Raw genomic sequence first — 11,117 nt, forward strand, 5'->3', positions numbered from 1 at the left:
CTGATTATCTCAAGGTTTTACTAATATGATTCTATAAGAGGGCAAATTTCACTGACATTCCCCACTTCACAGAGCAACACTGGACTGGAGCAAAAACCAAACAGTTGAAGAGATAGAGCGAGCCATGGTGAGCAACTCAACATCTCTGCTCACAATCTCTACGCACAATTCAATTTCTTCTCCTCTTCTGTTCCCAAATGAACCTCTTCTCAAACACTCCTCACTCCCATCTCTCCGTTTCAAAAACGACACCGGTTTCAATTCTCACCATCTCTTACCCAAACGATGCAATCTTTTCTCTCTTCCCGCCCTCAAAAAATCCCCCACAAAAAATTCCACTGCTACCCTCGTGGAAATGAGCGACTTGGACGACGATTTTGACGATGAACTTGACGCTTTTGATGACGATTTCGTTGACGACGGCGACGGCGATGATGAAGAAGAAGGGGCATTTTTGCCATTAGGTAAAATGCAAAAATGGCTGGAGAATAAACCAAGTGGGTTCGGTGTTGGGAAAGTGTACGATACGCCCATTGAAGATAAACTGCTTGAAGAAATTGAACAGAGTAGAAAAGCTCAAGCTGTTAATTTAGATAACCTTAAGAATAAAGCTGTGCCCAAGAATCAAAATCAAAGCAATAAAGGTTTGTTTTTATTTCTTTGTTTTATGTTTAAAGAGTTTGAGTTCTTTAATTTGGTTTTGTTATTATGAGTTGAGTTGATGTGCAGTGGTTGAAGTGGTTGATTCGAGCGGTGTTCTTGTGCGGGTTTTGAATCTGCCGAAGAAAAAGAATGTTCATAGAGATTTGCAGTTGGCGTTCAAGGATGTTTATGGTGTTGTTAAGATAGTCCCGGCTGTTACTGGGAATAAGAAGACCAAGGACCCGGTTTGCAAGGGTTTTGCTTTTGTTGATTTCAAATCTGAGGAGGATGCTAATAGGTTTGTTTATTTACTTTCGCAGCTTTTAATGTATCAACTGTCTGTTTGGCATTTGCAGCTTATTGTTGTTGCTGTTGTTTTCTTTAAATGCCCATACATATTGTTGCTTTGAAACATGAATAAAATATGGCTGGATGTTGCGTGTTTCGTAAGAACTTAGCATTACAGAAGTATGAACTAAATAAGATCCAAAATATTAGTTCTGTAGGGTTTTATGCATGAATTCAAATACTCCCATCCCGTTTTAGTTCTTTTAGAATAAAGTTCTATCGAGGAATCTCCTTGCTCTGAATCTACTAGTCGAGGATAATTTTTGTTTTAGATACTAGAGGTAGAGTCCTGCGCCCAACCCTATGAATCAAGCTTTCTTTGAATGTTGTGCCATTTGGTGATTTCTCGGTTGAGGACTATCAGGAATTGCAAAACCAAAAAGACCACTTATCTAGATCTTCGTGAACAACTGGCTTCATTTGCAAGCATAAACTTAGATCCTCCTGTAAGTCTTTGGTTAGACTATGCTAGTATTAGTATTTTTCTTAGTAAGCTCGTAAACAAGTGTGTTTATGAGTGTACAGCTGAACTTAAACGAGCCAGGCATAAGCAAGTCCAATGTGATTTGGCTACCTTAAGATATCAGTTTCCAGATTAGGCTTGGGAATCAATCTCTTTCAAATTAAAATGAAGGTGATGGCAGAGATTCATAATAGAATGCAAAACAAGTTTACTGTATGACTTTGAAGAACTGAAGTTCTGTTTTTGCTTCATTGCATATCATAGAATAGCAATAAAAGCTTCCAATTAGATAAGAAAATGCGGCAGAAATCTGTGCCTAAAGATATGATCATGTTATCATATGAATTATGCATGGACAGTATACAATCTAATTTATACGGGAATTATTGCTATATCAAGCATGTGATTCAGGGGTGCATAATGTTGCTGCTATTGTTTCTCTTTGTCTTGTTTGAATAGGTGAACATAATGGAAAATTAAAATTGCTGCCCGCTACTTATGTGAACTGTATTTCTTCCATGACAGGTTTGTGCAACAATTTTCAGGACAAAGTATATTATTCGGCAAAATTCAAAAGCAGATAAAATGTGTAACGGAAAAATCACACTCTTCCAAATCTTCTGATGATAAATCAGCAGGCAGCTTCAGCTCTGGTTCAAAATTGACAGTACTTGCTTCAGAAGAAGACACAAATGCTAATTTTAATATCGATAATTCATCCGTTGAAGAAACTTCATCTGATGTACCTGATACAGATGAAATCAGTACAACAAAATTTGAAGATGTAACTGATAGTGTCGAATCTTTGAGCATATCAGAGGTGGATAATGATGATAGCATGCAACCTGAAAGTGGTTCATTATCCCAGACGAAACAAAATAAACGACAAGCTACTGAGAAAAAGACCACTGTGAAAGATAAAAAAGAAAAGGTTCCGAAGAAGAAAATTCCGGGATCTGCAAAGAGGTGATTTTCGGCATTAACCTGTCTACCAAAGATACGGTTAAGTCTCCTTGTAATTGACCGTATATATAATCGTTTTCAATTCTGATGCAGGTTAATGATGAAGGAGAAAGCTGTGCTGACTGATGTATTCAGTAAATACGGATCACAATCTGTTCCGGCATCAGTCGAAAAGAGCTAATGCATAACATAGATTTGAACTGTTATGAAACATTAGACTAGCTTTTGCATGGAATCCAAAACATGTAACAGAAAATTAGTGTTTAGTAAAACAATAGAACATGATTATGAGCATTTCTTGATAGGGTCTGACTGTTGTAATCTCCATATTTTCAATTACCAAATACTGATTCCTCTATGCTGCTTCCCCTTCAAATTTTACTAGGAAGTCATTTTGTTTTACCAAATAGATACAGCAGTACAGTTGTAATGTTGTCATAGACCATCATTAATTTGAAAATGTTCTAAAATGTACATTCTCTTTAAAACTTTGATTCCTAAATCCTTTAAAGAATAATAAAGAAAAAAAAATTACTTGTGGCTTTAATTAATTAAATATTTAGCATAATAATATAACATTGTAACGTCAATTGGTTCAAAAAAAAATTAATTAAAAAATTATAAATGAAAATTAAATTTAAGATTGTGAATGTTATTTAGTCAAAAATAAATAATTATATTCTCAAAAAAAAAAATTAATTAAAAAATTATAAATATGTGGCCCAAGTCCAATGGTAGCCCATTTGGCATCCAAAACCCTCTGAAAACCCATAAGGTGAGTGGCACAGAAGTTTCCGTTTTACCGGCGGGAAGTGCATAATGAACCGCCGCATCTCGCGTATTTCTTCATACAGTGCCGCTGTTTTAATTTCGAGGAGGAATTATTCATATTCTACTTCTAATCCTTTCTCTTTGTGGAATTACTCAAGAAAGAGCTGTATTGATGATGCTGATGGTTTTAAATTAGTGAATTTGGATTTTGTCAAGTTAAAATTAGCTGATAGTCTTCGTGTTCGTTGTTACTCTGCGACTGCTTTAAATGTTGCTCAAGTTGCTTCTTTGGTAATTTATTTCTTCTTCTCTATTATGTATTTATTGTTTTCATTTCTCTTAATTTTCTTATTTTTATTCTTGTCAATACGAAACAGCCTATAACATCTTATTCTTCTCCTTGTGCATCTATCACTCACTCTCGTTGTGCTTCCCTCTCTGTGTGTCGTATTATTGTCTTGTATTAGGCGTTTAAGCAAGGCAAATTGAACTTCCATGAAACTCTATTATGCTGTTTATGACTTGGGTTTGATAAATATTTTTGAATACTGTAAAAATATGTTTGTAAGGGGTGATTTTAGATGTGTTTTGCTTGGTGTAGAAGTCATTTTTGAAACTTTTTCATCTCTCTTTCTTCATGAGTGATTCACAACCCATAAACAGCCAAGATCAAGAGACGTATTTTAACTGTTAGCCCAATCATTTATTTTTCACTTTTAGAGTTTTTTTTTTGTTAAAATATGTTTGTATACTTTTACATTCTTATATTTATGAGCTACTACTAATAATTAGTATTTGATTAGAAATTTCTGCCAAACTTACTCGGCCGGTGCTTTTTTTACGCCTAAGGAAATATTGAGATGTATCGCCTTACTACTGCCTAGTGCTTTTAACTACATCGCCTGAAAAATTAGGTTGTTAAGAATTAAGATGATCCCTTTTCTTCAAAGTTTAGCTGATAAGGTTTTGAATAGGAAATGGTTGATTTTGTTATGACATTGTAGGGTCAAGGTGATAGCAAAGCGGTGTCTGAAAAATTAGAGGACCGTGTTGGAGGTGTGCAACAAAAGCAGATTGGGGAGAATGTTTCTCGGAAGGATAAGATCGAATTTCTTTTGAAAACGGTATGCTTATGCAAAATTTCAAATATCTGCTATCTGTTGTTGATCTTGCCCCTTAGATTTTGGATTTCATTTTATGATAGGCTTGTAATTCAATTTGCTATGATTATCTAATGTGCACATGTGTGCTGTGTGCATGCACTAACTTCTAGCGAAATAAGATTGAATGCACCTAAGAGTGGTGGGTCATTTTTGAATTTATACATACTAACTGAACATTAAGCTGCTATTATCATACTTCTATTGCACGTTAAAAACAATAAGATTGATATTAGATCTTAGTATCTTTTCTATATGTGCTGCAGTAAGGCTTCCTTAGGCAAACTAATAATTGAAACTTAGTCTTAATCTATACAGCTTTTTGACCTTACCGACAGTAAAGAAGCTGTCTATGGTGCACTTGATGCCTGGGTTGCATGGGAGAGCAACTTTCCTATAGCATCTCTCAAAAGGGTTTTGACCTTACTTGAAGAGGAGCAGCAGTGGCATAGAGTTATCCAGGTGTACTTTTCTCTCTCATTCTCTCCTATGAATGTGTGTGCGTATGCTTTCTAAGACAAACTCCAAAGCAGATTGAAAGACAAAAATGAGTTTGAAGGATTTATGTATTCTTCTCTATCGTATGCTTTATAAAACCTTGATTAAACTCTCTATATTAAAGACTGATAACTGGTTATCGGTGTCATTAATTTTGACATTCATATGAACTTTATATAAATGTTAGAAACTTCTACAAGATAGAAATAGTAAGAAATAGTTTAAGAATCCTGAGATGATTAAAAGAGAATCTATTTTTGTGTACTTGAATGTGCACACAAGATTAATTGAGTATGGTAAAGTTCATATAAAAAGGAAAAACAAAACTGAAAATATATGAACATCATTTCAGAAATGAAAGGCTAAATCCTTTCCTTAATTTGATAGAAAGATTAGGGGTGGTTTAATGGTCCTTAAATCTTGCCTGCAATTCAGTATTAGCAAGTTTGTTGGAGAAAATAGTGAGAATGAGCAAGAACTAGAACAAAAATAAGGATTAAGCAACTTAACTCTTAAGCACATTAGCTTTCAAGTTCCATATCAAACAATACGTACAACATTTAAAGATAAAATACTTTCTGGCTGTTAAGATTTTTGTCAAAAATTGGAAATGTATGCCCAATGAAGTTTTGTTTGCTCCATCATGTCAATACTCAATAGATATTTTCTTGGTTAAGTTTTTGTTAGGGTAATTTTTTCTTCTCTGGAGTGATGTAATGCCCTGATACTACTCTAAAACATTTCACCCTTTGTTACAAGATGGTACTCTTGCCAAATTGTCTTAGTCAATTCCACATTATGTATTTTTGATAAGGATAAAAGCTGCAGCTTGAGTAATGTAATGTCCTAATACTACTCTAAAATATCTCACCTTTAATTATAAGTTGGTTCTCTTGTCAGATTGCTCTCAGTCAATTCCACTTTATTGATAAGTAAAAAGTTGCTACATGAGTTACATCGCGATGTAAATAGAATTTCACATTTTTATTGAAGTTATCTTTGTATTATAATTCTCCAGCATATAAAATAGATAATGTTATGTACTATGCTATTTTACAAGCTTACTTTATAAAAACTTCTCTTATGCTTTTCATAATTTTTCTTTCTGTTAAAATCTTATAGGTAATAAAATGGATGCTTAGCAAGGGGCAAGGAAATACAATGGGAACATATGGGCAATTAATACGAGCTTTAGATATGGATCATAGAGCGAAAGAGGCTCACATGTTTTGGTTGAAGAAAATTGGATCAGATCTTCACTCGGTGCCTTGGCAGTTATGCCATCGCATGATATCCGTATACCATAGAAACAACATGTTAGAGAATCTTATAAAGGTATGGTCACGTCATGCTTTCTAGGAGGACTTTAGGTTGTGCATTTGTCTTTGATTTAATTATATATAGAGAGATTACATGTTTCGTTTCATTTAATGTACACAAATTATGGTCCAATTTACAAGTTCATACTGGACGAGTTTTTAAGAAATATACACCTGGAATAAATTATAGCAACTTGATAGTAGTCTTGGCTAGAATGCAGTGGAATGTGTTAGGATAAAATGACTTGAGTGGACAAATACGTCGAGCAAGTTGGCGCAAGTGTTCTCATCCATTTTTCCTTATTGCATGAGAAAATCCCTTCATGTTGGATTGAATGGAACATAAATTGACAGACATTTCCCAGTGAATATGCTCCTTTATCTTGCATGTGATGGACAATTAAAACCAAAATTAAACTTTTTTATCAACAAATACATGGGACTAATTGATAAAAGATATTATTTTGGTGTCAAGCTCAGAGGACAAATTGATATTTAGGTCGTCAGTTGATCATGGATGAGTGTTATATTCTTAATGTTCATAATGTATCATTTATTTGATTAATCATGAAGTGATATTTTGAATAATTCCATTGCATTGGACTAACTTATGTCAACATTTGCATCTGCTAGCTTTTCAAGGGACTGGAAGCTTTTGGTCGTAAACCTCCAGACAAATTAATTGTTCAAAAAGTTGCAGATGCATATGAGATGTTAGGTATGGTGGAAGATAAAGAACGTCTACTACAAAGGTACAAAACTCTCTTTGAAGATACGGAGAACGGATATCTCAAGAAATCCAGATACTCTTCATCCAAGAAAAAGTCAGGTTAGCCCTTTTCAAGCTTGACTGTGTCATGTTTTTCATTTCTTGACAATATATGATCTCACATTGGTTTAAGTTAGTCTAAAATCAACTTGGTGCATAAAATAGTCTACTTGTTAAGATGGTAAACCTTTGATTTTTTGCAAACTTGGTTGTTCTGTTTCTTTGGTTCGGTTTTGCATTAAATTTAAACTGGAACGTTTTACTCTCAGAATCAAACCAAACTGAAAATTATTTTTTTCTTTTACAATTTCTATTCGAATCAAACCAAATTTTCCGATTCAGATTGGTTCGATTTTTGCACACTCAATTTTTCTCTCTTCGTATACGAATCTCTATATGTTATGGAAAAGATAGAGCTCTATTGACTAGAGTTATTTGGTGCTTAATTCAGGTGGGAAAACGAGGACTTCAAATTCAGATGCCTGTGTTGATACCTGATGGCTTACAATTAAAGTTAATAGCAAGATGTAAATACCTTGTCCCATTTGTACTTTTAAAAAATGGTAATCTCCTTTGAATTTTGAGCTTTTCAAATTAATGCCTCGGAGAAAAATGTATACTTGTGATTGCGGGCGATCTTTAGACGAATTGCCTATTTTGTTGGATCAAATTAAATAATTTTACCAGCTGAGCAAGAACTTGGAGGTTCCAGTCGTTCAGGATCTCATATATTAATTAGGAAAAATTATGACACCAGTGTATGAACTTTTCCAATTATTCTATTTTAGTGTCTAAATGTTTTTATTCTCAGAAGGTGTTTAAACTTTTTAAAAATGTATCAAACCGCTTTTATCATTGTTTTCCGGTTGGACAGTATTGGCTATTCATGCTATTTTACATGCAAGCTTGTTTTTACAATGGTAAAAAAATAACCTTGGATGTGTTTTGCCTTTAAAGAGAATGCTTATTAGTAGATAACAAGAAGCATAGGGAAAAGTTAAAGAGAATCCTAATAGAAATCAATGGTTACCTGAAAAACTATTCAATACAACATATCTCTAACAATAATGAATATTATGGGCACTTGTTTTGAATACATACCAACTGTTTGAATAAAAACCGTGAAACTTGTCAAACAGGAGTAATTCGTTGTATAGGGATGTGACACGTTGATTGTATGAGATAATTATTTTTATTGTCCGAGTCGAGAATGATGTGTCATAAGAATTTCATGGACGCAAGCAAATTCTATTACCGTAAGGCGTTTTTTGTCACGTGAGAATGTAGCCTGCAATCAAATGTTCAAACATTGTCATTTAAGTTCAACTGTGCACTCGTATGAGCTCGCTAATATTAGCATTGTCTAACCAAGGACTTACTGGTGGATCTAGCTTCTATATTTGCAATAGAAGGCAGTTATTCATGAAGAACTAGATAACTGGTCTTTTTGGTTTTCCAATTCTGATTATCAATTTTGAATATGTCAAAACATTGCATGACAAAGTTATAATTGAAAATTCCAACTCCAGCGTGCGTCGGAATCTTTTTTTCTTTCTCTCGTGCTTTGGTTTTCTACTCAAAATCTCATTCCAGCGTGTTTAGAAAAGTTTCAAATGATTTTTGGAAATATAGTTTGCAGCCGTTTTTAAAAAACAGTTTTGAAAAGTATTTCAAACGGTTTCAAACAATTTTAAATGATTTTTAAAAACACAGCATGTAACTGTTTCAAAAAAATAGTTTTTAACGGTTTCAAATGATTTAAAAAATAAAGTTAAATAGAGTATTTTTGTAGATTTTGAGAGTACGAACAAAAATATCAAAACCGGAATATTTTTTACAAATGAAGTACTTTTTAATATATATAAATTTCTCTTTTTCTGGTGTAAATGTTTGAGGAAATTACACCCTATATCTCATTTTTTATAAAAGTACACATTAGTGACTCAAGAAAAAAAATTATGCAAAAACCTCTCAATTGGTTTTTAAACTTTTCATTTATACCTCATTCTATTTTTATTCCTATTATACCCTCTCTCTAATAAATAAAACACATCATTCTCCGTAGAAAAATAAAACGTTAGAAGGAGCAGCAAGACACCGCCGGCGAAAGAAGAAGATGACAGTCGCCATCCATGGCTTCAGCTCCGACGACCGCCGTTTTCTCCGATAACCACCGTTTAGTGCGGATCTGGATGATTTAAAATCGGATTCTGCTTCCGCGTTCATCGATGCCGTTAGTTTTCTGATGTTGATTGTTGCCAACTGTATTTTATCTGATATTGTTGTTACACCTTGATTCAAATCTCTTTCTTTTTAATTTTTTTAGTATCACTGTTTTTGTGTGAGTTGGTTTGTCCCGATAGAAAAAGCAAATAAAGAAGATGATGGTATTGAATTATGTATTTTAAAATTATTTTTAGAAAAGGCAGACTGGAAAAGACGCATAATTCATGTTTGTTGGTGATGGGTGGAAGATGCAACAATCTGGTAGTGATTGCAATGTGTAATATTGATGCATAAATGATCATTGATTTAATGTGCTGGAGATATTGATTGAACAGTGCTAGAAAGAACATGGGTGTAGGCTGTTTTTATTGAACAAATGAATTCACATTATGTTATTAGAAGATGTAGGGTGTGATGGTGATGATCACATGCTGATTTGGTTTTAGTGTTTTTTTTAATGAAATAAATTAAAGAGGATAAAAATAGAAGCTTTTTAGGTAACAAAAAGGATTAATAATCATTTGATAGTTTGAGTAAATTTAATCTGTTATCAACATCATGTGAGTCTTAAATCAACTTTAATTTATCAATATTATAATATTAAGAATGTAAAAAAAAGATTTAAACAAAAAACCTATAACTTAAAGTTGACGATGAGTTAATTTCTGACTACTTAAACACGAAATAAATTAATATATATGTACTTAAAATATAAATTTGACAACAAGTTGATTCATGGTAATAAAAAACAAATAATAGATTGATAAGTGTTTTATGTAACCATGAATTAACTTTAGTTTCGATAAAAAAACAATTTAAACTTTTTCTTATATACATTCATTAGTTTATTATGTGTGTTTGTAATCATGAATCAACTCGTTGTCAACTCTAGATTTTATTGTCTCATAAATTTTGAATAATATTTTTTGAATGGAATAATCAAAGTAAAAAATATATGTTTGCTGATTTATTATATTTTTGTGTAATCATGAATTAACTCATTGTTAACTTTAAAGTTTAAATATACATTTATTATTGCATCGTGTCGTGTATTTTTGTAAATATTAATCCACTCATTGTCAATTCATATTTTAAATATAAAATAATTAGTTTACCATTTGTTTATATAAGCATTATTCGACTCATTATTAATTTTAAATTTAAAAATTTTATTAGCAATAAAATTTTATCAATTTCAGTTTATTTTAGGTTGATTATTAGTTTATATCAAGTTGATTATCAATTTACATTAACCACACTTCAATTTAGTTTTTTGATTTTTATATCTATTAAATTATTTGTTTATATAAACATGAATAGACTCGTTATTAATTTTAAAATTTAAAAGTTTTATTAACAATAAAATCTTATCAATTTCAGTTTACATTATAGGTTAATTATTAGTGTACATCAAGTTGATATACTTCAATTTTATTTTTTGATTTATATATATTAAAATATTTTTTACTATAATATGTCAAATGTATAGTTAAAAATACAAACATAAAAAATATACATTTTAAATTTTAAATTATTTAAAACAAAAATCAATCAAATGTCAACTAAAGATCAACTGAACGTCAGGCGAAAATCAACCGAATATCAACTGAAGGTCAACCAGATGTTATTACCATTGGCCCCATTTTAAGGTTGAAATGTGTCATTTTAACTGTTTTAATAAATTTTATTTAATATTGAAACTCTTTTTTATAATTTGGCCAAATTTTAAAAATCAATCAAATGTCAACTAAACATCAACTAAATGTCAGCCGAATATCAACTAAACATCAACTAAATGTCAACTGAATATCAACCGAAAATCAACCGAATGTCATCTGAAGATCAACTAAATGTCAACCGAACATCTATCAAATGCCAAATGTATATGGTTCTTTATTCATATTAAATATTTATAATATCAAAAATAAATTGATTAAGTGAAAATGAGAAATGAGAGA

At 32.0% G+C, this 11,117-nt stretch overlaps 2 protein-coding genes across 2 annotated transcripts; both read left to right on the forward strand.

Moving 5' to 3' along the window:
• Positions 1–67: 67 nt before the first annotated feature.
• LOC126653824 (uncharacterized) lies at positions 68–2,774 on the forward strand. Its single transcript, XM_050347772.2, has 4 exons — positions 68–644; positions 730–940; positions 1,979–2,419; positions 2,510–2,774. Exons 1-4 carry the CDS (start codon positions 125–127, stop codon positions 2,595–2,597), a joined length of 1,260 nt encoding a protein of 419 aa, XP_050203729.1. The 5' UTR covers positions 68–124; the 3' UTR covers positions 2,598–2,774.
• Positions 2,775–3,168: 394 nt separating this feature from the next.
• Positions 3,169–7,647, forward strand: LOC126685918 (pentatricopeptide repeat-containing protein At4g18975, chloroplastic). The gene is made up of 6 exons (XM_050379927.2): positions 3,169–3,478; positions 4,192–4,311; positions 4,666–4,809; positions 5,968–6,180; positions 6,798–6,993; positions 7,385–7,647. Exons 1-6 carry the CDS (start codon positions 3,236–3,238, stop codon positions 7,429–7,431), a joined length of 963 nt encoding a protein of 320 aa, XP_050235884.1. The 5' UTR covers positions 3,169–3,235; the 3' UTR covers positions 7,432–7,647.
• Positions 7,648–11,117: the final 3,470 nt, after the last annotated feature.

The sequence above is a fragment of the Mercurialis annua genome, linkage group LG6 (genome assembly GCF_937616625.2).
Source record: "Mercurialis annua linkage group LG6, ddMerAnnu1.2, whole genome shotgun sequence".
In the NCBI taxonomy this organism is placed as follows: domain Eukaryota; kingdom Viridiplantae; phylum Streptophyta; class Magnoliopsida; order Malpighiales; family Euphorbiaceae; genus Mercurialis; species Mercurialis annua.